This window comes from Ciconia boyciana, chromosome 2 (assembly GCF_034638445.1).
Source record: "Ciconia boyciana chromosome 2, ASM3463844v1, whole genome shotgun sequence".
Lineage (NCBI taxonomy): Eukaryota > Metazoa > Chordata > Aves > Ciconiiformes > Ciconiidae > Ciconia > Ciconia boyciana.
Genome location: NC_132935.1, coordinates 36,642,154 through 36,670,106, shown reverse-complemented (window position 1 = coordinate 36,670,106; position 27,953 = coordinate 36,642,154). Strand labels below are relative to the sequence as shown.

At 40.7% G+C, this 27,953-nt stretch overlaps 1 protein-coding gene across 9 annotated transcripts in view; it reads right to left on the bottom strand.

The window, feature by feature from the left end:
• EYA1 (EYA transcriptional coactivator and phosphatase 1) overlaps positions 1-27,210 on the bottom strand; it is a 90,762-nt gene extending 63,552 nt beyond the window's left edge. For 3 of the 9 annotated variants that reach the window (XM_072851240.1, XM_072851241.1, XM_072851242.1), the window contains exons 1-3: positions 6,698-6,778; positions 4,727-4,796; positions 4,198-4,343 (exon numbers count right to left, since the gene is read on the bottom strand). In XM_072851240.1, the coding sequence (XP_072707341.1) occupies positions 4,198-4,343; positions 4,727-4,796; positions 6,698-6,764 (283 nt within the window). In that variant the 5' untranslated portion in view covers positions 6,765-6,778. Of the gene's footprint in view, positions 1-4,197; positions 4,344-4,726; positions 4,797-6,697; positions 6,780-20,053; positions 20,182-21,603; positions 21,654-27,179 lie in introns of those variants that run through there. The other 6 variants (XM_072851236.1, XM_072851237.1, XM_072851234.1 and 3 more) reach the window with 5 other exon arrangements.
• Between the last annotated feature and the right edge of the window lie 743 nt (positions 27,211-27,953).

The window sequence follows — 27,953 nt, the reverse complement described above, 5'->3', positions numbered from 1 at the left end:
AATCAGTTAGTGACAGCAAATCTATTTGTTCATATTCAAACAGGGATGGAAAATAAAATCACTTAATTAACAGCATTTTTAACATATACCCACTATTGCATGCATGAGAGAACGAATATTGAGAGCATGCACAAATGAACAGGGTAAGGGCAGTCTAAAAGCACACATAAAACTGACGTTCACCAGGGAGAGGTTAAATTCAAAACTGTGTTTCCAATAACTGCAAAAGAAATTTATACATGAACAGGAAGTTGCATTATTCCTTTTTTCCTTTCCTGCCAGAGGCTAACTTTTCCATATATTCATGACATTTCACAGAGGTAGATTAGCAACTTTATATGATTTTAATGAAGCATAGCATAGCCAAGCTCTCCTGCCATCTACCCATTAATGACATAACTGAGATTTGCATTGTATAATATTCCTACACGAAAATTACACGGCTCCAAGTGCAATGGCTTTCTAAGGAATTAGAAGTGGATAGAGAGAACGAGCAGCATTAAGTGTAATGATGATTTTCAAAGCTAATTAAACACTATAGGAGGCATTCAGTCTTTTAACAAATAAACACCTAACAGACAGGAACTATTCCTGAAGCAATCTCCCAAACTGGGAAAAACATAGCAGACAGTCATTAATCTGCACTGACAGGGAAATCCATTACACATCACATTACCCACTCAGTTCCAAATTTAGTAATAAAAGAATCCAAAGTCCAATTAAATGAATGACTTGCCTCCCAACTTTAGGGATTCTTCCCCCAATTTGTAAGGCAACAAGCAAGTAAATATCAGCAAGTGAAACACTGAGGAAACACACACAATTCAGTCTCTGTCTCTTAGTTTTAATTATAAGGTTGTCCCAACATGAACTACCATTTAAAAATAATTATAGCCAAAGCAATGGAAAAGTAATACAATACTCTTAGGTTTCACTGTGGCATTCAGTGATACCTCATTGTTCAGAAACCACTGTTATTTGAACTGAATTAACTAAGTGTGAATTAGTCAGATTCCTTTGAAAATGACTGTTAATCTAAGTCCATTTCCTGGTTGGATTTTTTTTAAAACAATATACAACAATGTTTGAAGGCAGAAGAGGTCTGAGAAGTTACTGTGTTTTCAAAACTTCAATATCTCCCTATATACAAATGGCAGCATATTTTCTTCTGCCATTTAAATCATTATTTTTCAACTGCTGTCATTAATTACCCTTAATTCCTTCTGCCAGACCTGCTAACTGCCAGACTAACCCTGTTTGCTTGTTTTTCCCTGATGCTTACTTTCTTCTTCTGTTTCACTTTACAATTAAGCATCACAATGATGAGTCTGACACGTCGTCTCCAAGGGGAAACTCCTGCTATGGACGTTTTGGTATCAGCGATCCCTACTGTTCTCTGTTTAAGGACTTCTGAAATGCTGGTTAAATATTGCTTAGAGAAAGTTTAACTAAATCAAGCATTACATTTCTAGCCCAGCTTTAACGGCCTGATTCAACTCTCCATCTCAGACGAAGCGGGAGGAGATGATCAAAGGCAGCAGCAGGAGGATGCCACTCGAGTGAAGACAACTTGGCACTGACGTGCCCTTTTGCAAAGCTCCATGCTATGAAGAGCCTTTCATCTCCTGGGACTTACTCTTCCCACCTGCTCTCATCCAGAAGGCCTTCACTCATCAAACCTTGATGCTCCCTTCTCCTTCTCCCAACTCTAATGTATGCAAGGAAGTGGGAAGGGACAGTGAGAAAACATAAGGGAACTGCCAGGATCTGGAAGGAAAAGAAGTTGGTAAGCGAAGCCTTTGCTAGATGCTGGTACCAGAGCAGGCAGGAGGAGGGAGCTTCAGGAAATTCTCCAGCCTCCTCAGGGGCTTTGCAGATGAACCAGAGCCAGGAGCCCCTGGGAGGCAGCTGTCAGTGGCATTCCCCTCCACCCCCCTTCCTGCCTGCACGCCTGCACCACCGTGGAGGGGGGAGTGGAAAAATGAAGAGGCTAGAAGTGCATTCAAGGCAGCACCTCCCCAAATTCTGCCCCAGAGAGAAACTTGAGGGAGGTTGATATGGGAATTCACCAATACTTCTTCTTCCAGTAAGCCCCAGAGGAAAGAAACAAAAGAAAGACTCCAACTCAGAGTTTTTCCTTTCACATATGTCATAAGTCTCCTCTCTTTATACCTGCTGGAAGCTCTCTGCTTGGATGAGAGAAAGGCAAGGCAGACGGTACATGGGGTCTAAGCCGCAGATCCAAGAGTAGAATTTTGGCTCTAAACAAGGCTTCGGTTCTTGCCTGTTGCAAATGAGCACCCCACTGTTCCCCATGTAATTTATTTTGGGAGCACGGATTATATGATACGCCTTAAATATGCAAAAATATATAGGGTGTGAGGTCCCACAACTTTTTAATAGTTGTTTGCTTTTGCATATTACTCCTATAAAGTACATCAGTGAGGAGCACCTTAGCCCAAGTCACGGGGCACTGTCTGAAAATAACAAAACGCGTTAAAATCCACTTGGCTCAGGAGCTGGGGGTTTCGGTGGTCAAAAGCAGCAATGTAAAACGTTAGGCAAAATGATCCGAAGTCCCAGGCACAGGGGATAGACTGGGAAAAAAAACAAAACAAAACAAAAGAGCAGGCAGGCAAGTTAACCCCCGGCAAGTAGTTGCCAAGTAAAGCAACTCTCAATTATAGCTCCGACGACAGCGAGACAGCTAAACTCAAGTAGTGAAATCAAGGCCTTGCTGAAGTCAGTGGGAGTTTTATAGTTTACTTCAGTGAGGTCAGGATTTCATCCAGAGGAACCAAGCAAAAAACAAAAAAGTCACTGTTTGGGCTGCCCAAGCCACCGCAGCCAGCCAAGTATGAACACGAGGTGTCCGCAGGAGAAACAGGGCAAGAAAAGTGCGGTGGGGAAAGGGGTCGTCTGTTATCACACCGCCTGATCCAGCTGGAAATAGCAGACAAGCTCTCATCAGCAACATGAGCTTGTGGTGGTGGGGGGAAGAATCCCCATCTCCGTCGTCTTGAAAATGCAGTTTAAATATCCTTAAAGTATTTTGTTTCTGTAAGTTTAAAATATGTGGATTTGAACTGAAACTGAAACATCCAATTCACGTTTATAACCGTATTTTTGGCAGTAAGTAATCAGGGCTGTAGCCAAGGAAGAATTACTTCCTTGGATAATAATTATTGATGATATATTAATGAAACACATTTTTTAAAGTAAGGGAAAATAATAATCTATTTTTTGTACCTACTATTCACAGTAATCTGCTGTAGGATATACTTGAGACCCAGTGGATTTCAGCTTGCAGATTTCAGGATACAAGATTCACCAGTTTTGCACTTAAAAGTTTTAATGATTTTAAGGGGCACAGCTTGTACTGTGCGTGCTGTTCTTTTGGTATAAAATTTACATTACCTGAATGTATCTTCACAAAATATACTGCTAAAAGCATGTGGATTGTATATTTTTAATATATTCCCCCAGAGGAATATAAGACCTATTTTCTAATAATGCATCCTCACTGCTGAACTGCTATGTGGTCTGCCAGCAGACAGTCTGGCAGCAAAATGGCCTCACCCACAGCAGCTTGTTTTTAAATTAAATTTTTTTGGAAATATTTGCTACTTAGTACTATCTCCTTCATCAGGCAGACAGAGCTTTAGTGGCAATTTACCTCAGTTTGCACCTCCAGGGAGTTTTAAAACATTGAAAGTGAGATTATTTTGGTGGGGGTCTTTTTGAATCAGTTTTTCACCTGCTGAAAATCAGCACAACTTCACTGATTCACTTGGGTTCCTGTAATCTGGATCAGCTGAAATTCAGACCTCTCTGTACCGACATACCCTACTGCATTGCTGGAGAGCAGAGCTCCTCGCAAGTCACCAGGAGCCGTGCCTGTGTAATGGAAGTCCCTAGATCTCTTTTCCCATTTCAGTGATGGTTTTTTTACAGCACCAGTGAAAACCTAATGAATCACTCTCTTTGATCCCAAAACAGAGTCATCCTCTTGAGTAGCTTCTTAGCTCTTTAATAGACAAATTAAGCATCACTCACTCCAACAGGGAAATGACCAGTCTTCTACAAGAAATGCTCGAGAGTGCAGCTGTCCCACTAAGCACTGATGCGAGGGTCACATAATCTTCTTCTAAAAAATATTTACCTCTGGAATAAGATAACACGGACATGGTTTCTTACCATACGAAGGGATTCCATAAGGTTGGCCGGGCTGGGGGTAGGTGGCATAAGCTGTAGCTTGTTGCATCCCCGTTGTAAACTGTGTCTGCCCATACGCAGCCATCGTTTGTGAAGAGGGGGTAGGAAGAATATGTGGGTATGGTCTGCTATTGATTACAAATGACAGAAAATAGGACAGACACTGCATTAGACAGACATGCGTGTACTTATTTTTAGCCTGATCATAATCCTGCTACTTCATTAACACATAATCATAGGCTGTGCTAGACAATAGAAACTGTAAGACAAAGACAAAAACAACAATAAGAAATCAATAATAAAAGAATAAGTAAAATAAGAATTTTCCAAATATTTTTCAAATACATTCTTAGCATTAAAAAAAAAAATATTTTTTTTCCCCTAGAAGCTGCTGTGGTTTAAATTATGACTTAACAGATGGACCCAATTATTATTTTAAATGAGGTTAAAATCTGCCTATTTCAGTTATTATTATTACTACTACTATTATTATTTTTAAAAGATATCATACTTGGAAGGGTAAATCTGTGGTGGGGAGAACTGATGTGTTTGTCTTGGGCTGAAACCACTGCTTCCAATTGCTGCACCAAGGAGAAAAGAAAGCACACAGAAGTGTAAATACACACACCAAAGATAAATATTATTTTTCCTAATAGAATTTCAGAGTATTAACAAGATTTTAATTAAATTCAAATATCATTGGTACCTTAGATAGAAAATAATATTTCATCAGGAACTATACAAGAATGCTTAACATTAAAATCTTGATTACAAATTTCAGATACTAAATTGCCCCTTTGTACAACTCCTGAGCAATAGTTTATTCTTTGCTCGCACACAGACAACATTTTCAATGCAAACAATCTATTTCCTAATGGAAACATTTCCCTTCATATTTTCAAAGGATTATTGATATCTCAAGTGCAACATTTTATTAACTTTTAGAATTTTTAAGACCTACATTTTATGAAGGAGCTTTATGCGTGCCTCGATTGAAAACATATGGCCAGCTTCAGAGCACGTGCCTCTTTTTTTAAAAATAATTCCATAATGCAGACAATGTATTACCATATTACGCTTCCTTCTCTTTTACCCCATCTTAGCCGCTTTCTAAAATGCTTGCAGACCTTCAAAACACTCAGTGTTGCATAAAGATGCCACGACCAATGTGCAAATTTTCTTAGAGAAACACTTAAGCCTAGGAGGCTAAATAGCAAGCTGCTCCCCCGCTGCCGACACAGAGCTTTACACCAACCCATCCCCATTTCTTTCGGTATTTTTGGGTGCTGCCGAGAGCGCGGCGGATGTGCCGGCATGCTCTGCTCCAGGTGTTATTTTCGGGAGCCCTTCCCTCTCTGGTTACCGTTTGGGTGCCATTTCTTCTCTAGGTCCCAAGGTGGGTTTTGAAGCCTTTGCCAGGAAGGGGTCAGCGGCAGGTTATGAGACTACTGTAAAATCAGACAGTCGGAGAAACAACAGACCCTATTGCTAAGTACTTGGAAATAAACAAGGCACGGATAATTACCCTTCGCCAGCTACCCCTTTCCTGGCCAACTACAGGGAAAATCCATCATCTTTACACTCCGGGAGTGCTCGCAAAGCGTGGAGGGAAGCAGGGAATCTCTTTCCGTGCCCTCCACACCCGAAAGTTTTTCTTTCTGTGGCCTGTGAGGCTGCAGATACCTCAAATGTTACGGTCCGACCTTTAGTCAGATCACCACAGATGTACGTAGCTACTATGAACCACGCTACCTTTTCTTCTTTCAGAGATTTAAAATACTCTAGGAACCTTTTTTTGGCTTTCAGGTTTGATACTTTCATACTCAACAGCGCAGAAAATGGAGGCTGTGATGAGACCAGAAAAGGGTTGGCTACTTGGAGCCTGACTGGTTGCAAGATGTCAAATTTTGCTACTCTGGAAATATAATCCCACAACATAGTATTAGATCCTTTTTTATTTGATTTGCACCATAAAAACAATGTGCTAGAAATACCACAGTTAATCCATAGGTATGCAAAACTGCGCAAACATTTTAGGATTTTCTCACAGCGTTTGTCTCCTGTATGTTAGAAGCTAAGATGTGTTTGGCTTCCAGGAAGAAAAAAAGCCTGACAAGAGAATGAATACCTTGATAATAATAAATTACTATCCATGAAGAAGACCTACCCCTCAATTACAACACTAATCACAGAGGCAGGTATGTTTACTCACAGAAAACAAAAGAGTAATTACTCTGGGCCAGAATACTCCCTAGTGAGACTCCCACCGAAGACACCAATGGACATTAATAAGCCTGATGCTGTAATGCTCCTTACTCGGGGAAAACTACTTTTGACTTACGCTGTCTAAGATGAACAGAAATAGGCATAAGCTGCAAAGTGCATAAGGCTTTTTAACAGCTGTGCACAGGTTTAGACCACATGGGATAAGAAAATAGTAAATGAAAAAATGCTGAGCTTAAAACCTTTATTTATTCCTTACCTGATCCTGAGAAATTGTCTAAAGACCCGTCTGTGGTAGTAGTAGTAGCAATCTCACTGCTGCTCATTGGTTCTGTTTTAACTATAGAAATATAAATAAAATATAGTCTATATGCACCTAATATTCTTGCACACGCATGCACACACACTCACTACAGCCACAAATTCAAGAAAAAAAAATCTGCTGCAAATGTTTTAAATCATGGCTATCGATATTTTGCATTTTATGTATTTGTGTATACAAACAATGCAAAGTACTGGCAGCTATGATTTACACATACATATAAAATGATCAAGAGGGTTATTTCTGTCCCCAAGGAATAAGAGCCACTGTAACAAACCAGAAGTCCCCATGCAACTCCCTGCACCTGTCCTGATTCCTCTTAATCCTGCAGACCCAACAATAAGGGTCCACATTTAGATCAGGTCACACAGACATTTACAGGCTTGTAAGACAGCAATTTGAATAAGACAAAAAAGGAATTAATTTTAAAATGGGTTTCTCTGAGGGCTGTTCGAATTTTTTTCCCATCCAAGGAAAAATGACAATTTCTAATGAAGTAAAACACTTTCCTCACGGTGGATTTCTCCCCTCAGAATGAAAACCAACTTTATACTCAGCAACCCTGAATAAACAAAGGGGACACAGTCCTCACCAGATACTTCAAAGAATGCTTTTACATTTTATTCCCTCTGCACCTACGACCCAACACAGCTCTCAGAGAGTGAAAAGGAACGAGAGTAAGAGAGATTCTCTCCTGGCTCATGCTGCTTCATAATTAATTATTAATTAATGACTTTTAATAAAGTCTTAAGTAAATAAGCCAACTTCCCTTTCAGTTACTCCAGTGCAATCTCAGTAACAACAGCATCCCAATCCACGGAGCAAGGATGGGGCTGACGTGGCGTGGATGCAAACAGGCGCAATACCTACTCCCAGGGAGTTACCAGATCAGCACGGCAATCTCTCAAATCCATTTTTACATACCTAGCTTTTGGAGTTACAGCACACCAAAAGCAACTGAGGATGACATTTCAGAAAACAACGGAGCTGATCTTACTATCAACATCTGACCGCTTTCACTCTTGTTGACACCCAGAGTCGCTGCTTCCCACACACCAGCGCTGGTGCACACCTGACCTTTCAGCGAGGCAGTTCAGTAACACTGCAGAAAGTGAATCCAAGGAAACCAAGGCAAACTGCACCCCATTCGACATGGAAAGCCTTAGTGTCATCTTGACATAGGTGTGCGCGTGTTCACGTATGTTTGTCTATACATATATCTTCAGGAATTGCAACCATCACCAGCAGAAACCCTTTTGCTGCCAGGTTTGCAAAGGGTGAGGGAGAGACACTTTCCCCTTTTGTCAAAGGACCCTTCCTTTCCTTGCCAATCCAAATTCTTATTTCCGCATGCCTCACTATTTCCTTCACCTGACCTCATCCAAGGGACTTACATGCACTCTCTCAAGATTTTACTAATTGCACACTATTTTCTTTTGATTGTCATGCAGGATGTTTTGTCTGCACACGCTAACTCGGCAGATCAATACTAGCTCCACCCAAAACTCTGCTACGTCTGCACTAGCAAGCAGTGCAGCCCAGTAAGAAAAGTTTCACACAGTGAAATGGTTGGTGCAGAGGGTCCAGTACCCACAGTTTAGGCATTTTGGGGGGGAGTTATTCATGCTAGGTTTAGTCTTGTCCCAAGGACTGAGCACCCATCAGCAGCCGGAGAACATTAGCTGCACTCCTGCAGAACACCTTTTTTGAAAGACATGAAGTCCAAGAGACTCCACAAGGTGAATTAATGTGTGGTAAGAAGGGGTGGCCAAGAGGTTCACTTCAAGAGTGCACTCATGATCTGAACTACAACTCTAATACAAATGTATTTCTTAAAGGCACAGCATATAACATATCCAACATCTGTTTCATAACTAAATACTGAAAGTCTAACACACAGATGCAACAAAATATTTGTTGCAAAGAGTCTATCCCAAGTAATTTTCCAGAAACTACCAGATTTTTACAGCAAGTTCTACACAGTTTGTTAATCTAGATACCAAGAATTACAGCGTCTACATTATCTTCTGCTTTTTCTTAGAAGTTTATCACAGCTACATTTTACAGTCAGACTAATACTTCCTTCATAGATTACTCCAGCTTTCCCCCAAATTTGCAAGTCTTCGGAACCTAATTTCCATAATGCAATTATACTTTTGGGAATAACAATGAAAGATGCTTTTCTCTACAGCTGACAGCTGTGGGGGAGGAAAAGAGAGGAAGATGAGACAGATCAACCTAACTTGGGGTAAGGGGTGGAAGATTTCAGTATATGCTTTCTCCAAACTCTTCCCCTCTTCTCTACTGGAGAAACAATTCTTCCATATCCCTTATAAAATAAATGTCATTGTTTGGAGCACCACAAACTAGCAGCCCAAGGACTACGCTGAGCCACCTCACACAATATCGAGACCTATAGCAAAACTTGTTCTAGATAAAGATTTTTAGGATAATTCCTTTCTAAGTGGATGTAAATGCCTCTCTTGCCATTGGTTTAAAAGCCTACTTCAGATGCACTGTTTGCCACCTATCTGGATCTCAGATCCTTGTTAAGGATACCATTTTGTGAAAAACCTCATAAAAATGGAATTTCTCTCTCTATGACTCATGAGCAATACTTCCGTGCAACCATGTTTATAACTGAATGCTCTTTGCTAAACATATGACTTTTGAAGATACAGGAAAACATAATGAAATACACTGCAGTGCCGCCTTCATGGAAATTAATTCTAGTTGCTGACTGAGGTGCTCACAAATTTTTTGTAACAACTGTTCCTTATGTCTCCTCTCTCAGCTGTTGTATTTCCTGAATATATGAAAAACTGGGATAAGAAAGGCTGTTCACATTATTCCTGATCTGGATACCCGTTAGTAAGGTGATAATAAATAAGCCCTATCACGCTGTCTTTAGGAACAACCGTGACCTTAACAGACCTTGTGCCGCAGCTAGTTGGGAATTTAATAAAGATGGATAGGAACTGAAAAGCCCTCCATTCCCTGAGCATTTCAATCAAAATGCCAGAAAATGACTGCGTATTTCCTTCTGTCTGAGCCTAAAAATATTTCAAGAGGATGAAAACTTGCTATACAAAGAAATAAACTGAGAAGAAACAGCCAGTTGGAAATATTCACCACGTGGATTCTCACTTCAAAGGTTTCTCATTTGCCCAAGACAAAAACTGAGCTGCAACAGAGCATATTTCCCCCCAGAGCCATGGGGAAAGAAGGGATTTCTTAAGGTTACAAGTCTGCCACTCTATCACAGTAGCACGTCAGTAATCCACGTCTATCATGAGAGACTGTATGGAGCTGTCCAAGGAAGCAAGGCTCTGGACAGGCACGGATCTGGCCCTGCCGCGTGCTCCTTAAGCACGCTCTGGATTTCAGCTCTCCACATTTTCCACGACAATTAACATTTCTGCAACGTGTCCTAAGCTTTCACAGGATGACACTGGGCAGTTAGTGGGAATATTGCCACATTTACACAGAACACATTACAAGCTTGCCAGTAACTTCCAACAGCGTGCTCAGTCATGGCAGAAACCACAGAAAGCAAAACAGGAGAGTTCCCATTTCTGCTCTTCCTTTATTAAAACAGACCTTTACAGAGGTGCAGAATTATCAGACTTGCATTATAGAGACAGACTCTGATTTAGCCATATGCTACTAATGTTTAATGCCAGCAAAATCACTCATGTGGTCACTCATAAAACAGATTATCAACAAGAAGTTCAAGAAGAAATCTAATGTATTCCTAATCTGCTGAAAAAAATCAACAGTTACTTAGAATTACTGATATAGATTTGATTTATATACCAAGGAGCTTAATAAGCTACATCAACAGAGGACATTTTTCTTCCTTATTTTTCTTTTCTAGTAATTTATGAAATTCTAAAAATGAGATTTAAAAAGAAAACAACACAACAGAATAACAGATAAAATAGGAGTAGCAGATAATAACACACATGCTAGCTCTGAGCAAAAAAGCACAAAAATTCTGAGATAGCACAACTGCTGATCTAACATTATAGCGATTGTGAAGATACTTCTTTTTAAGACACTCAGAGATAGCAAGTGCAATGTGCCCTGTTTTGTCAGCCATATTACAAAAGGTGGTTAATAAGGACTGCATGGCAGTTTCTGAACTCCACCGAGAGAGAGAACTTCAGACCAGAACCCACAAGTTCATGTGGTTCACTGGCCAAGTAACAACTTTCTGAGTTCACAGCTTGTCATGCAGTCACTGGCACATATAGCAGTAAAGAGTGCTATGAGGAATGAGATGCTAGCTGTTTTAAATATGGATTTAGAGACCTAACATTTGGCCATTCCTACCACAAAAGTCATTATGAATAAATCATAAAGATTGCACCTTCAAGCATGCAAAAAGTAAGGATTTTAAATATCTTTTTAAAATTACTTTGATTATCTAAAATACATATAAGGTTTGCTCTACTGAACTAGTCTTTGTTAACAGCTATGCCATATACATTAAACCAGAATAGAAATATTATAAACATGGCTGAGTTATTAAATCAGTTTTAATTTTGCAGCTGTAAGACTGAATTAATACTATAATGTTATAGTCTTCGTATTATATGAACAAGTGGGCAAAATGAAATAATTCCTGGATGACAGCTCTCAATGTTCACAGAGCACAAAGAGTCTCAACGAAGTGAGGCTGTTAGTTTGTTTATAGACATACATATAAATACAATCTCTACCCCTATTTTGTTCTGTCTCAAGGTGACATCTTCAAATAATGTTAGCAGCTACACTATGTTGATGCAAATTTTTATGACAGATACTCCCCTGCTATATCTTGATTAAGTATTTTATGTATCCACTACTATTCATACGCTACTTTCCTTGATACCATCCTCTTTCTGTACCCAGTAGAAGCCCAAAGCTCACCTAAAACTCAAAGAAAATTATTTGTCATTAACAACAGGACAAAAATTCTACCTTGAATGTCTAAGCTGATATTTTCCATTATTTTATTCAAACTCTCAACTGTTTTGTACTGAAAAATACTGCAATTATAAACAGGTTACTGAAGATTACAGGCTACTTATAAACACGTTATTCAATTATATGAATTCCTATCCAGGACATTATTCTCTCTTTTTGTCACAGACTATCAAATCATCAGCTCCTGACCATGAAGCCCGATAAACTTACTTGCTCTTGCTTCTCAAAGCAGAGGACTCTTCCTGAATCTCATTTGTCTGGAAATTACCAGAAAGTAATTACTACAAGGTAATTTCCAGCCTAAATTTATGTTCAGCTTTCAAAGAAAGTCCCTGCTCAAAGCAGCACATTCTAGTTCAAGCCCAGACTGTTTCCTGCTCTCTCCTCCTCTGATGTGAGAAGGCTTCAAAACTTCTGCAGCATTCTGGCTGCAGCTAACACCTAGCCTTCCCTGCATGCATGGTTCCCCCACGACCCTCATCTTCCTCTTATGTTATGCATTACAACTGAAAGAGCCTTAATGTCATTGTAACCTGCTCATCTAGCAGTAAATCCCCTAAATTTACAAAGAAATGGCATTACTGTTACAGTGCAAAACCAGAAAGAAAATTCAAAACCATCTAGGCGGAGACAAGTTTTGATAGTATTTGTAGCTGCTAATCAAGACTTAACCTGGATATTCAACTGAGAAGTAGCATCATGGGTTAAAATAGTCTCATTCACTGCAGTTAGGAGATGAGAATATCTGACTCAAACTAATGTTCTCACCCCTTCACACTCACTTGTCAATTTATACCGAATAATTGTATCATTCCTGTCCAAACGGAGGCAGAATATATCCAGAAACAATCATTTTAGAGGTGTTATGGCCTATTTCCCCTTTTTTTTTTTTGCCTTCTCAAATCCTCGATTGGGAATCTGACCATGGCAACTCCCCTACACATGTGTAACAGTTTGCACCACATCCGTGTAAAATATCCTTACTCTTTAACCAAAGCCAGACAGAATGACCACACAGAGTCACAGCCCCAGGCATTAATGAAAAAAAAGGTTGTCTTCAGCTACCTTCTGGGAACACAGAGCGCTTCAAGTGAGCAGAGAGCACCATGGAGAAGTCAAGCCCGCTCTGCCATTTAGGCGTAGAAGACCGAGACATGAAGACAGAAGCAGAATGACAAAGCAGGTGGGGCCTTTCATAAATGGGAAATAATATCCTCTACTTTTGGCCAGGGTCTGAACTCCAGGACTGCCAGACTTAAAGCCAAATTCACCTGGACAAAGTGGGATAGCACCAGCTTGCGCTCCCCTCCACCCAGCAGCAGCAGCAAATTCCCCAGCTTATTCCATCAAACCAGGTGGCACAGGTACTCCACTCACGGACCAGGGGTCAGATGACACAGCTATCCCTGAAGTGTAACCAAGTTTCGTGCTTTTTTATCTACCTGTGACAAGCAAAAACCCCTCAGAAGACTACAAGATGCAAATGGAAGTGCTAAACCATCTGAAGGGTCACAAGTCTCCGAATTTGCGAAGGCTCTTCAAATATCACCCTACTGTCTATTAAGGTGTGATCTTAGACTAGATTTAGATGTCCTACTCCTGTTCCCTTGAGTTTCTGCTGGTGCACACCAGCAGCAGGGGCTGAATTCCCTTCTCTTATGTATTACTGGCCAGGAGTATGATATTCCTATCTTACGCTGTGCAGTCACGCGGTTGCACACATGCATAATCATGTGTAATAGATCATGCATAAAAGGCTGGTCCCACTGGAGAGGCACCGTACCTAGCACAATGTGTTGCAGTTACAGTTTTCAGTGAAGTAGTGAATATCTTCACAGGTTCTCAACATCCTGCAGCCTGTGCAAAGCCGCTGTGCCAGCGGGGCTCTGGGACCCTCAGGCACACTCAGAGGGGGCTCTCACACCACCACGCTCCATCCACAGTCTGGCACGGCATGTGCTGCGACAATGTTTATGCAAAGCTTGCAAAAATAAATGATATTAAAATAATGGTGCTTCCAAGATGTTGCATTCTTTTTTTTTTTTTTAAATTATTTTGTCATTGGGAGTATTTTCGTTCCCTCAAATGTCTGTGCAAACCAGTATTGCTATTGACTTTTCACTTAAACGAGGTCCTTTCTTTCAGGAAAATGTTATGGGGGAAAACAAAATGGTGAAGCTTTCACAAACAGATACACAAACATACAGAAAAGACAATAAATACATAAATATTTATTAGCCAGTCTCCTCCTCAAGACCTTGCAACAGGAGTTGCTGGACTGAGTCAACAGAGGAGTAGACAAGTTATTTCACTGGCCAAAAACCTATGAAAGAGGAATAATAGAGCATTATGCTACATGTGCTCAGAACAGATGGAAGGACTCTTAGGGAAGCAGGAGAATAAAAGCACAGATAAGACAAAGAGTCTGGAAGGAAGCCAGTGTAATACAGCAAGAAGAAAAAGGTGAAGAGCAGGGAAGAAAAGATAGTTCAAGTCAGGCCCTTGCCTTCACATAAACGGGCAGAGTGATGCGTATCTGGTTTTTATCCTCCAGAAGTGGCGGCAGGTTGAAGACCAGATTACTAGCCCCTACAGACTCCCAGGTTGCTTTTAACAGTCTGGGGCCTGGGACCACTGCAGTCTTTGCCTCTGGCCACACAACTGTCCTCTCGTGCTCTTCTGGGGCTGAGTAAAGAAGTTAGCATCAATAGTTCCTGATACTACCACCCTACTGAAATGCAAAGATTAGCTTCACCTTTACCGGGCTATTATTTCAGGATGTCTAAATATGGAGGTATCCCTGCATCAATTACAAGTTTCATACCATCAAGCTCATCACCACAAACACAAGTCTAGAAACTTCAGCATACATAATTAGCAGAAACACCAGAAATGAGCAACTAAAAGATACCAGAACCCAAACATCTCTCAAAGGAGGATCATTTTGTCTGATTGCCATCCCCTACCACAACTTTGCACCCTAAAGTACACAAAATTATGAATAACTATTAAAAATTATGAATAACTTATAAAAAATTCAAAAGTATTCACTGCCATTGTGCAGGCTTGATTACACTACTGTTGTGGTTTAATCCCAGCCAGCAACTCAGCCCCACGCAGCCGCTCACTCACTCCCCGCCAGTGGGATGGGGGAGAGAATCGGAAGAGTAAAAGTGAGAAAACTCATGGGTTGAGATAAAGACAGTTTAATAGGTAAAGCAAAAGCTGCACATGCAAGCAAAGCAAAACAAAGAATTCATTCACTACTTCCCATGGGCAGGCAGGTGTTCAGCCATCTCCAGGAAAGCAGGGCTCCATCACGTGTAACAGTTACTTGGGAAGACAAACGCCATCACTCCGAACGTCCCCCCCTTCCTTCTTCCCCAGCTTTATACGCTGAGCATGACGGCATATGGTATGGAATAGCCTTTTGGTCAGTTTGGATCAGCTATCTTGGCTGTGCCCCCTCCCAGCTTCCCGCGCGCCTGGCAGAGCATGGGAAGCTGAAAAGTCCTTGACTGGTGCAGCAACAACTAAAACATCTCTGTATTATCAACACTGTTTTCAGCACAAATCCAAAGCATAGTCCCATACTAGCTACTGTGAAGAAAATTAACTCTATCCCAGCCAAAACCAGCACAACTACTGAAAAACTATTTTGAGTGCTACAAAGTATTGTTAGAATTACAACGAATACTCAACATATCATTTACTTACAGAAATCTACATCATGTGCCATAACAACGACCAGCTCATACCCTATGGATTTCAACATCTTACTCCACCATTTCTTCAGAAAATACTGAAAACAATTTTTTCTCCATTCTGTAATATTGCAACTCAACAGCAAACATACTAGACAGCGCTGCCTTTGAAACCCTGAAGATGGATTTACGTTCACCAGACTTAAAACAACCTTTCTAATGGCCACCCATCAGATAGTCACGTAGTGGGGAGCTTTGAATGCCTTTGTGTGGGATCTCATTCTCATGTTGCAGCAGGTACTTAAAGAGCAAGAACCTTTTTTTTCCAAAGGAATTTTGATGTCCCAACTCCCTTTGAAGCCTCCCTTCCTATGTATCTTTGAAAATCTGATCTTCAATTTGTTATACATTTCCCCTTCCCGCTTGATATGAAAATGCCTTCTCTTCTTCCTCCTGAACACTCAAAAATGAGGGCAGAAGCAGCTCCATACTCCCAATGTGAATGAAGTGTAGTTGCTTGGAAAACCACGGCTCCTTCTCCCATTCTTCATCTATTCTTTTCCATTCCAGTTGCATAAAACATCATCATGATAGGCCACAGGCTTCTGTTTCTCACTCTGTGCAATCCATCAGAACTGATTTACATTATTTAGATAAAAGCAAAGATCACTGTAGGCAGAAACTGGATGCAGTTGTCCACTATGGAAAACAGCTTTGCTACTCCTTTCAAATTTATTGATTACTCACAGCCTTTCCCCTCTAAAGTATATCCACCAAAGTGGGCACTGTTGTGGGAATAGCCACTAGCTGTCTGATAAAACTTAACTAATGGCAATTTTATTAGCTTCTGTTCTTACTGTTTCTTTAACTCCTTCAGTGTCAACCCACCACAGAAATTTGCTGACAACGGAAGACTAGAGATAAGGCATGACTATGAACATTTTGATCCCTACTTCAATTTTCTTTATTTTTTTTAACAGATTTTCTTAGGCAAGTCACACAGGGCCAAATTTTTAATGGTGTCCAGTGTCTGCTGTTCCCTACAACAGAGGGTATGTTGTGGAAAAACACTTAGTTATCGTGGAAAACTCATATACTGCAGTATTGATATCATCAGCACCATCTTAGCATGTCAGAACTGATTTTTCTGAGTGTCTTTAGCCAGATATTTTAGTATTACTCCTCTGCATTTGATCCTGGGAAATTTTTGACTGGTCAGGGTCTATAATTTCCTTGTTACTTCCCCATCACTGGTTTGAAGACCAAGCTGCCTGGCCTGGAGAAGAGGAAGAAAAAAACCAAACACCAGCAAAGTAATTACTTCTTATTAGCTACGATTTTTTTTAATCGAGATGTTAGGAAATGCTACTTTTCCCCTCACTACACATACATCCAGAGCTATGAAGACTGTCTCATGATCTGCAACAAACTTAAAAGAAATAGTATTTGTTCTACTGAAATCACTATGCTCTTAAAGAATCCCATAGAGGAATTGCTATCTGAGACAAGAAGTAGTAAATCTGACTTGTTTAAAAATGTTTAGATAGAAGGAAATAAAAAGCAGTCACCCAAAACCCCCTCAATTTCTTCAGCTGCAGTCCTCAGCCAGCACTACCTGATCAGTTCTGCACTACAGTAATTTTGCTCTACCAAAGTGAAATTAAGCACACAAAGAGTTATTATATCAAAGCTGCATGCAGAGATTAAACTCAGACTCAGTCACACAACTAAATCCCCATTCAGCGCTTTGAAAATTTACCACTAAGTGTGAAGCTTAAAATATTAGCTAATAACAGTGAGCTATCTTCCAACCACATCCTCTTGTAGAACAACATCAATAAGAGACAAGTCTGAAAATGTGCCTTAGAGGAATTAATGAACATTTGTTTGAAACGGGGCCATTTCACTTTGGGACAGGTTTTTTTTTTCCTTCTTCTTTTTTTTTTCCTCCCCCCTCATCTAGTGAACATATCCTGCACTTTGGGGTATGGAAACTTGCCTAAATCACACCCATAGTCAAATTAAATTTAACATATCTTTACAAGATATTTATGACATGCAAATACCTGGAGGCCCTGTTTCTCGTTCGCATGAAGGTCCCTTACACCAAAAAAGGAGGGCTCCTTCATGTTAGTGAGAATGAGCGCGTAGCAGATTAGACGTTGGTTTCACATATTACATTTAACATGTGAAGCTTCAGCAACCCACATCTCCACTCCACGTGCAACAAGCAAGCAAACCACACTGCAGTATTTTAAGAAAGGTGTTTGGCAAGCCCTTACGACTGCATCCTTACAATCTGCCACTTGTGCCTCAGCAGGATTCTGCTTCAAGAATCTCAGAAAAAATAATTTTACTTCACCTTTCATTAAAAAAAAATAAGAAACCCTTGCTTCATTCAGTCCATTTTTTCTTAAGCCTGTTTAGCAGCTCAAGGAACCCAAACCAAACATTTTCTCAAGATAAAACAGATTAACAGCAAAAATTCCACCTTCAGATTCTTAGGCATCTGCTTTGCTCACAAATTTTGTCTGTTGGCACACATCTAATTCAGAAAGAAATTATTCAATTATGTTTCTTTCACAAACTTTTCCTTATTTGCCACTTAAGAGCAATCAGAGACAGGAATTTTCAATTTAGAAAGTTTAGACCAGAATCGCCAAGCACAAGCTATTTCTCGGGACGCTTTCTGGACAACATCTGAAAACGCATGCTGAGCGCCCATGCCTGCGGCGCCCACCGCAGCCACCCAAACCTGCGGGGGTCTGTGCGCTAGGGCTTAGCAACCAGTCTGCAGTGCTGAGGAGGGTCATGTCACCTGAGGGAAAATTGCAAACAAAAGAAAACCGTTTGGCTTCGTCTCAGAAGGTAAATGTGTATGGCAAGTTACAGCTTTCTGGGTAGAACTCACCCAAAGTGAATAAGCCTGAACTTTAAAATTCTCATGTCAGATAAGTAAGTTACTGTGATTTAATTTACTTCCTTTGATAAACTCTGATATATACCTAGAAGCTGGGATATTATTTCCAAAATTATTTGCCATCTGAGGTCAGTGCATGAATAGATGTAATATATAGCTAATTTCCTGACAAAGTAATATTAAGTACCCCATTTTTCAGAGCGTATGCCTGCGCACAACAACTACTTAGAACAAAAAGTCGAGCCAGATGGTGAGTGTCTTTCAGTGTTTCACGGAACGCTCCCTATTTTTGTGCTACTAAAGAACCTTCAAGTTACATGGAAAGTACAAAAGCTGGTGAAGTTTACAGCAAAGGCTTTCATGAGCAAGAGGAATTTTAATTTGAAAGGGTCGAGCAATTTTATCCTGTACCAATAACTGGTATATACCTGATAATATGATATAAAACCATAATAATGTACTTGGGCATTAAAAAGGAAGAAGACTCATCTGTGGACATGAAATATTGTTCTGCTTAAACAACACTAACACATTAAGCACTTCATTTATTCTTTTAAAAACTACTTTTTTTTTTTTTCAAATGGCTTAAAATTTGATTGCAGCAGTACTTTTATAGCGACAGCAAAAAGTAAATTATACACAACTCTGGCACAAACGCCTGTTAATCTGATAACCCATAAACCCTCCCCACTACAGAGGACTCCAATTAGAATGAATAACAGAGATGTTTGGGGAATTGAGGGGGACGACATTTGTTTGACTGACATGTGCCTTTCCTGGAAGAATGCAATGCATGTCCATAATCCTAAACAGTCTGACAGCACTAATATGACCCAGTTCTTAGGGAAGAAAAAGGCATATAATTGCTACAACAGTTGCTTAGCTATACATTTATATTGAAAAGTATTATTTGAAGATGTGTGATTCTATTTTCTAGTAATGTATTAAAATCTCTGTCCACATAGCTAGCCAAACGTTATATATGATCTTTCCTACTATTGCCATAGAAATGTTACAGGAAAGAGTATTTTTCACTGCTTATTACGTAAGCCCTTCTGTGTTTCATTATATGTCCTTACTGGCAAAGCTGTTAGCTTGTTCTGCTGTTAGTATTCTACTGAGAACAAACATAACTTATCAACTGGCTGATTGCTTCTTGAAAAATAGGTATCAGTTTACCCCATTGAATTACTACACCTGTTTGAATTTTGGCCACTCCATCAGAGCAGCAAGCTAGCCTGAGGAAATTTCAACACTCAGTTTTATTAGCCTACTTGACAAAACTTTCATAGCCTTAGGAGCTTGCAAAAAGTGAGAACATAAAGAAATACTGAAATAGTGAAAAAGATGGAAAGATTGCCTTTTGTAGTACGACAATTGTAAACACCTCCTTTTTTCTCATCACTAAACTACCTTTTCGGGGGGGGGTTGGATTTTTTTTTAGGCTCTGCACATACTACTTGCTCAGTCCATTCAAACTCCATGAAAGGAACGTAAACCTGGAATGAAAGCTATTGCTGAAACTTGATAATAATACTACTGATAAACATTGAACATCGGCTCTATACACCATATTACATAAACACATAACACCTAAAATAGTAAAACATTTTCTCTATATGGCTTACAGACTGCAAGAACACCAATGCAACAAGGAGAAAAAACAAACTATGAAACACTAAAGAAATGGTGGCTCACCTTCTGTGCCATTGGGTGTCATGGAATTATTATTTATATGAGAGTTATCAAGTTTTGGACCACTGGGGGATTCACTACTACCACTTAGTCGGCTATGTGGGCTGGCTAGATCCTGCATTTCCATAGACCTGAAAATAAGATGCAACTAGTTTTAGTGACATATTCAACATAGATTACAGAGGAATTGCCTATATGAGAAGCAGCCTGCTATTAATCAACATCCCGAAAACACTTAGTAAAAAATGAACAGCTTCTCCCAACTTGATCTTTTCTAGTCCTAAACTCATTTTGTAGCCCCACACACATGACTGACCAGCTACCGTAATTATTTTTGCAGCTTCTAACAGAATAAAATTTAGATACGAAGTACGGTACTTTAAACGTTCATGTCACCTTGTATTTTTAAGATACATACAAAGACAGAATCACCAATATACGAAGACATATATTCTCTTAACAACAAATTAACACTCTGCTTTTTCAAGATTTACCACTCAGTGGCAATATAATGGGCCTCCAAACCAAATAAAACCCTTGAAGCAATTGTGGAAAACTATCATCTACTGACAGGGAATGAGATATTCCTGATGTATGTGTTTACTCTGGCAAACTACTTAATTGTTCCTCTGTTTCCGCTGAAACAAATGCAGCATTAAAACATTATTCTGTCTGCTCACTTGTTTGCTTTGTGGATTACATAAAGCGTGCCCAATTGAAAAGGGATATGACCAACATATAGTGAATCCATACAGGCGTTAGTATGCCTTAGCACTCTGCCATATCTCAGCAGCTGTCACTTAGTCAAAATAAGAAGAGAGCAATTCCGATTCCAAGCAAAAATTAAACGTTTATACAGCACACAAGCAGCTGAATATTTCCGATTTGCATTTTTAATAGCCTTATATAAAAAGGCCAACAGTCATCAACACCATGACATATCCCTTGGTTGATGTTGGGGAAGCTTATGACTGAAGTGCCCCATCCTTCCGTTTCTTTATACCTACAACTGCTGAGAATGTTATTTGATGTACTCAGTCTAAGTAATTGCTCCCAGTAGAAACTTCATAGGTTACTGTGCCTCCAAGGCATTTGAACCAGTAATTTTTCAGTTTAAAAGAAATGCTTAGGCTCTTTTAAAGACTATTAAAATTATATTAAAAAATCCTCCCACAGTAATGGTATAAATATCCTTAAGCTTAAGTGTCATTTCAGCTATGAAGCTTCTACATTTTAACTGAGATTTTATCACAAGTTCTAAACACAAATCCTTCACTTCATATTTCACTACCTAAACTAATCTACACATAAAAAAGGATGATATCGCAATGAGTTTGAAAAGCCAGTATCTAATATAAAGTCAGAAAATTTAGTGACAAAGTGTACGTGCTCGTGGTTTACAGACTTGGTTGCACGCACGTAAACGTGACGCTCCAGCACTTACTCATCTGCTTAATGCGGAAAACAAGAATAAATATTTACGTATCACCTGAAGTGAAAAAAAATGAATAAAAGGCTTGCAGAAAAATAGCAATATCCAATCAAATCCTTACCTGCAGCTTGAGGAAACAGCAACATCTGAACTGGTTTGGGACTTCTGCACCTGTAAACCAGGGAAACAAACAGAAGCCTCTATTACTCCGCTTTACTACGAGGCCTCAATTTAAAGAAAGGATATCAGCGCGGATGACAATTCTGTCCTTTAAACCCAAAAGGAGAGGAGGAGGGCGCGGTGGCCGTGAAAGGCATATTGTCTTTAAATTGAAGGCTCAACTGTTGTTTCCTCGGCAGGTCTCTCTCCCTCCTCCCCGCGCTGGGGGACGGCGGCCAAGTGACGGGATAGTGATTCATCAGGGGCCCGTGACAGCTGCAGAGGGGCTCACTCCTCCCCCGGCACGGCACAGCACGGCACGGCCGCGCACCCCGCGAAGGTAACCCCGCCAAGGGCAGCGGGAGCCGTGGGGCCGCGCCAGCCCCGAGCCCCCCAGCATCCTCCACCCCTCTCGCCTCTTCTTGTCGCCGGCTGGGTTATCTCTCCCTCCCATCCCCTTAACTCTTGACAGCTTCTTGCCCTCACCACGTTGCCTTTCCTCTTCCTCTGCTCTTCGCCATCCTTCCTCCGTGCCTGGGCAGTGGGGAACCCACAAGTCAGCTCACCCCAAAGGCGGGGAGCGAAGCAAGCCAGAGAGGCTGACGCTATTTTTGGGGGAGGACAACAAGGGGCAGGTCTACCTATGGTAAAGATCTTCAATATATGACCAACTGTGTTACACAACCATCTCCAAAACGAGCCCATCTCCAAGCAGGGCGAATTAAAATAAAAACCCCACACGTTACTGCACAAGGTCTGTCTTGTAAAAATTCCAGTCACTAATGAGATTTCTGATAAAATGACTTAAAAGAACACTTCTGGCTAAATAAATAGGAGGAAGCTGTAGCGTTTACCTCTGAAGTCACTCATCAAGAAAAGGTTCCACAGGGAAGCCCAGCAATAATTTTCCAGTTTAATAAAACAACTCCTTTTATAACTCAGGTGAGTAATAGATTTTCATATCCTATTAGAAAAACACTGTTGCTTTGCTAACAGACTCTTCTCTGTAGCCAGTAACAATTGTCAGCAGGTGATAAAATTCAGGTGAAGATATGCTGCTAGACACTGTTAGCTTAAAAGCACACAAAAGCTTCTCCGGGCAAGGTATATATCCTCTTAACGTCTGCACTGAGAATCCTCCATGTGCGTTTCCATTCAACCTGAACCGACATCTCTTAAATGATCACAGAGCAAAGACAAGAGAGATGAGGCATTTTAAGTGCCATAAAAATCATCCAAGCAAATCCTACTTATGTGTCTGCAGGGTTTTTTTTGTTATTTTTAATCACAGACAGAATTACTACTAGCAAGAGTAAACAACTGCTAGGGGCAGCCAGGCAATGCAGAACATTACAAATGATGTCAAGAAGCATGCAATGATGCACGCTGAAAAACATCAATCTTTTTATAACTGGGTACTTAAAGTACTGCATAACATGCTTTTCAATACATCGCCGCATGCCAAATCAAACTTGCTGAGCAAATACATTCAAAACTGTGCATTTTGTTTTAATTTTTTTTTTTAGTTCTTTACCCCAGAAACTGCAGCAGAGTGCCTTAGGATATGTTTCTGCTGTTACTTCTAAACACCTGGAAAAAATTATAGGTGAGAACTAAGTTTGCTTACAGAGCTATCTTCACTCCCTCTTGCACACGATCCTTTAAAACATATCTTTTATAATAGAAAAAACTCCGTTCTTCTAATAGATGCTTTAATTAACTGATATTTTCCAAAGTGCCCTACAGTATTATTCATACTTCACTAAACTCTAAAATACAATTAATCCTCACTATTTTATTTACCCAAATTAAAAAAAATAGTAACTTCCGTACACTTACAAATATATACCTATATGTGCACGTGTGTGTACAGTGAGAGAGATTTCATTTAAGGATTCATGGGAGAGGGAAAAAAAAAAATAATCCAGCTCATTCATAGTGAATTAAATATATACCTTATATGTCCTCTAACACTCTATGATTTGTGAAAGTTCATATCCACAATCTTCATTTTCATTAGACATACTTTAGATATATTCCTTTGTGTCTCAAGGATTATTTAAACCATGTGTTGCACGTTACCATATTTAAAAATGACTCTTTAATCAAAATAACTTTAAAACAACTAATCCTCACTTAGGCTGGTCAGCTGAATCCACAGAGTGGTCCAGGAAAAATAAATCTACTCTCAAGAATGCGAATGCAGACAACAATTAGACACAGATGTGAGTGAAATTAGTTACAGTTTACAAAATGCTACACTTCACATGCTTTCAGTTTTTTATGTGTAGTACAAAATTACAACGTAGTAAGGAACCACACTTATGACGACCAGTTCATAGAATAAAAACGTTTCTGGGTGGCGTGTGCTTGCTCTCATACATTCTCCCATTTTGCCAACAGATTTCTGGATAATTGAAGTTCTGCAACATAACTCACATATCAAACAAAAAGTGAAAAAAAAAAATGCAACGGCCTTACCCGGCCAGCCAAAGGAACACATTAAAAAAAAAAAAAAAAAAAAAACAAAAAGACAAAAAAGGAGCTGTCACTCACCCTTCATACTCTGCGTTCCACTTAAACTAAAATTGCGTTATATGAAAAATGACATACACATTCTCCTTAACACCTCAAAAATATTACTGTGTATAATTTGATTGTTGTAAACAACATTCACATCTTTCTCTTTAATACAGACTGCAGATCAGGGCATGGCGAGAAAAAAAAGACAATGATAGCAAAGCCACTTAAAATTCATCCATTTAAGAATCTTAAATCAGTAACATCAAATTCTGATTAGTTAATGAGGTCTTTTAAGTTTGCCTTTTTTCTAATTAAATTTATAATTCTTCACAGATGTAGGTTTTGTTGATGTTCAATTTGTCTCTCTCATTTTGTTAAACCTCACATAGTACTCCACCAATCCATTGAATAGCCACATTAAATCTGTTAATACCATGCTCTTCAACCCCAGAAATTATTTCCAGAAGGCAAACTTGCTTTGAGAGATCATCAAACAAGACTTAAGGTACACATTTTATCACATTTTCCCTACCACAGAGCTCAGGATGCGGAGGAAAATTCATGACTTTTGCACTGTTTATTATACTTTGCTAAATTACAAATCAAAAGCATCTGACAGAATATCATGTATGAAGCCAAAAAGTTAATAATCTTCTGTGAAAAGTAAACTGTAAATGGGAAGGGATTCTAAATTTCAGCAGCACAGAGCAAATAAAATGTAGGTACTTGTCTAAATTACAGGTTTTCCACAGTATTTTTGCTTGCTAGGAGCAATTTTTTTTAAATGGCTATAATTTAAAACATTTTTCCAGCTGAAAAGAAATTTTCTAAGTGAAAATAATAAGTCAACCCAGAAAACTATAGCCAGCACACGCGCTTTTTCTTAAAACAGTTCTACTTTAAAGAAGCAAATTTCAAAGACAATGGCAATTTTCAAATCAGAGTGTTCCTCCTTAGGAAAAAAAAAAAAAATCTGTCATTTTTAGCAGGGGATGGAGGGAGGGAGCGAAGAAGACTTTTCCCCCAGCAGCACTGTCTGCCTCCTTAAAAGCACTGTGCAACCAGTATCTACTGGCGTAATGGCTTCAACAGCCAAAATGTTACAAAACTAAAATGCAAATTGGCTACAGAAAGGCACCTTGCTGGCAACACATGAAACTTGGTAATACTTTCAGTCTCCCAATAATCATATGGCTGGGCTCTAAGTGAGGAGGTAGAGCTTTTTCACTAGATACTCACATCAAAGACAAATTGCACTTAGTAAACCAGAAGGAGGTAATTACAGTTATTTCATTTTTAATTGCTAGTTTAAATTCTTCTGAAAGAGCTATCCTGCGTGCTCATTTCATACGCTCATGAATGAAACGTTTGGAAACCCCAACACTTTCTTCCCTTTAAGAAAGAAGTACTACAATGTGACAACGCTCCTATTCTGACCAGCCATTTAAGAATGTCTTTCTGCTTTTCCAGGATTTCTTTGGCTCCTGAGAAATATTTCATACTTATTGCAATTCAAACAAAATGATTACTCATTCTTTTTTCTCCGCTCTCCAAAGGCGAAGCGTGACTCAAGCCGTCTGTCACTGCGCAGAATTGCTGAGAGGGGATGGCTGCTCATTTCCAGACCTTCCAGGCCTTGGGAAAACTCCGACAGCAGTGAGGTGCTTGGCTAAATACTGCGTGGCATGGGTTCGTGAGCAACATGTAGAACGCTGTGTGCATACGTGTTTATATACACAAAAAGTATATCATGTGTATATACACATATATATATATATATTTACAGATCCATATACACATTGTTAATTTATTTTAGACGTCAAACCAGCAGTCTGTGTTCTGGCAGATGCTTTGCGAACCACCTCAGTACGGGATGGAAAATAAAAGATTCTTTATACGTGGTATCTACCGTTTAAAACTTCCAATGATACACTACACAACATGTCCACTTCTTATGCCAAATTTCTCTCTGTGATCAGTTTTAAATTTAAACAAACTACATGAAATATACTATTTTTTTTCCCTGAAAGCTCTTATCTCTTCTGCTTGCTTCATTTTTAAATGTTTACTTACCTAAAGAACCCCACCAAAACCCAACCGCCTTCTAAGAAACACTTTTAAATGCACTGACACCTTTACTTTTCCAGAAGAAACCTTTCACTGCAAAGGGCACTCCTTCCTCTTGTTGGTGTTTGTCAGAAACACCGAGAGAAATACATACTTGGGAATGGGTCGTGGGTCTCGGTTGCTCAAAAGCACGATGTAAATTTAATGAGACTTCCAAAGGTCTTTAACTTCCTCGTTCTAAGATCATCGTTCTAAATAAGCCACCTAAAAGGTCAATAAACGTCAACTGTTTCAGTTGCATAGATGTTTATTCTGTCATCTTGAAAAGTTCTCCTGCGGGGATCTGTGTGTTTTCCTTGGTGTTTGGAAAATTTAAACATATTAAGCAAAAGGATTTCCTGCTTCAGAAAGCGCTGTCAAAATCTCTGTCAGGCATTCTTCCTTCAATTTTTTTATTCTTTTTCTCACGCTCTCATGTCTCTCTGAGAAGGGTCTCCGGGTTTCCTACACGACGTGCCTATTCCCCCCCGCCATTTAACATCTCGCCATCCCGGTACTCCTGTCTGCCGAACCATTAGCGCTCCAGGCAATCAAACAGGAGAATCCCCAAACCTGGCCGATCACAATAAACAGAACCGCCTAACATCTGCTTTGTGGGAAGCCTACAAACCCCAGCCTGAAACACGGCCAAAATTAACTGCTGCACCTAGTGACTTATAATTAAGCGCTGCCCTGCTCCGGGACGGCAGAAAGTTCCCCCGCGGCTGGGCGCACGGTCAGTCCCCGCCGCTGCAGAACCGCGGGCTGCTCCGCTCGCACCCAGGCTGCCGCGATCCCCCTCTTTCGCTGGTCTTCCCTCCCCCTTCGCTTCTCCCGCTGCCCCGCGCTGCCCGCCTCGCCGCCGCCGGCAGCCGCTGTCCGCGCCCGCGCCGCCCGCCTGGTACTCACGGTGCCGGGGCGCGCCGTCTCCGCGGCGCGCAGCCTCCGCGCTCGCGGGCTCAGAGCGCGGCGGCAGCGGCGGCGCCTCCCATGCCGCGGCGGGGCGGGCGCGCCCCGGGGCGGAGGGGCGCGGGTCGGGGCCGGGGCCGGGGCCGGGGCCGGGGCCGGGGCGGCGGCGGGCAGACAAAGCCGCGGCTGGGCTGCCTCCAGCCCCGCCGCCTGTGTGCTCAGCCGTGTGGGTCTGCCCAGGCAGTGCCTGGGGGCACGCTGCCGCTCCCGCGCCCTCTCTCCTCCTCGCCCCCCTTTTTCTTCTCCCCCCCCCCCTTTTTTTTTTCTTCGGGTTTTGTTTTTGTTTTTGTAATGCAAACCGCAGCTATTCTCTCGTCCCAGCCTTATTGGTTTAAAAGCAACAACTGCCATGAGGCTTGCGCGCTCTGAAGGCAACCTTCCTGCCCGGGCGAAAGGCAGCCGGCGCTGCCGCGCTCCGCCGGCGGCGCGGAACCGGCGCGGAGCTGCGCGCCCCTGGCCGGCGGCCGCCCCTCCGCGCCCGGCCCGCACGCCGCAGCCCTTTTTTACGCCTTCTTCAGTCTCACCTCAGACCAAGTAATGAATCCCCTCGGGTCCCCCCTCATTTAAAAAGTTTAATTATGTGTCGATGCGTCCCCTCTAGTAAGCGGGGCTTAAACAAAAGCCGTACTAATAGAATAACTGGAATTAAACCAACATCGTATCAATGAGAGAAGCTAAATAAGGATACTCACAGAGGCTCTTAAGCATACAACC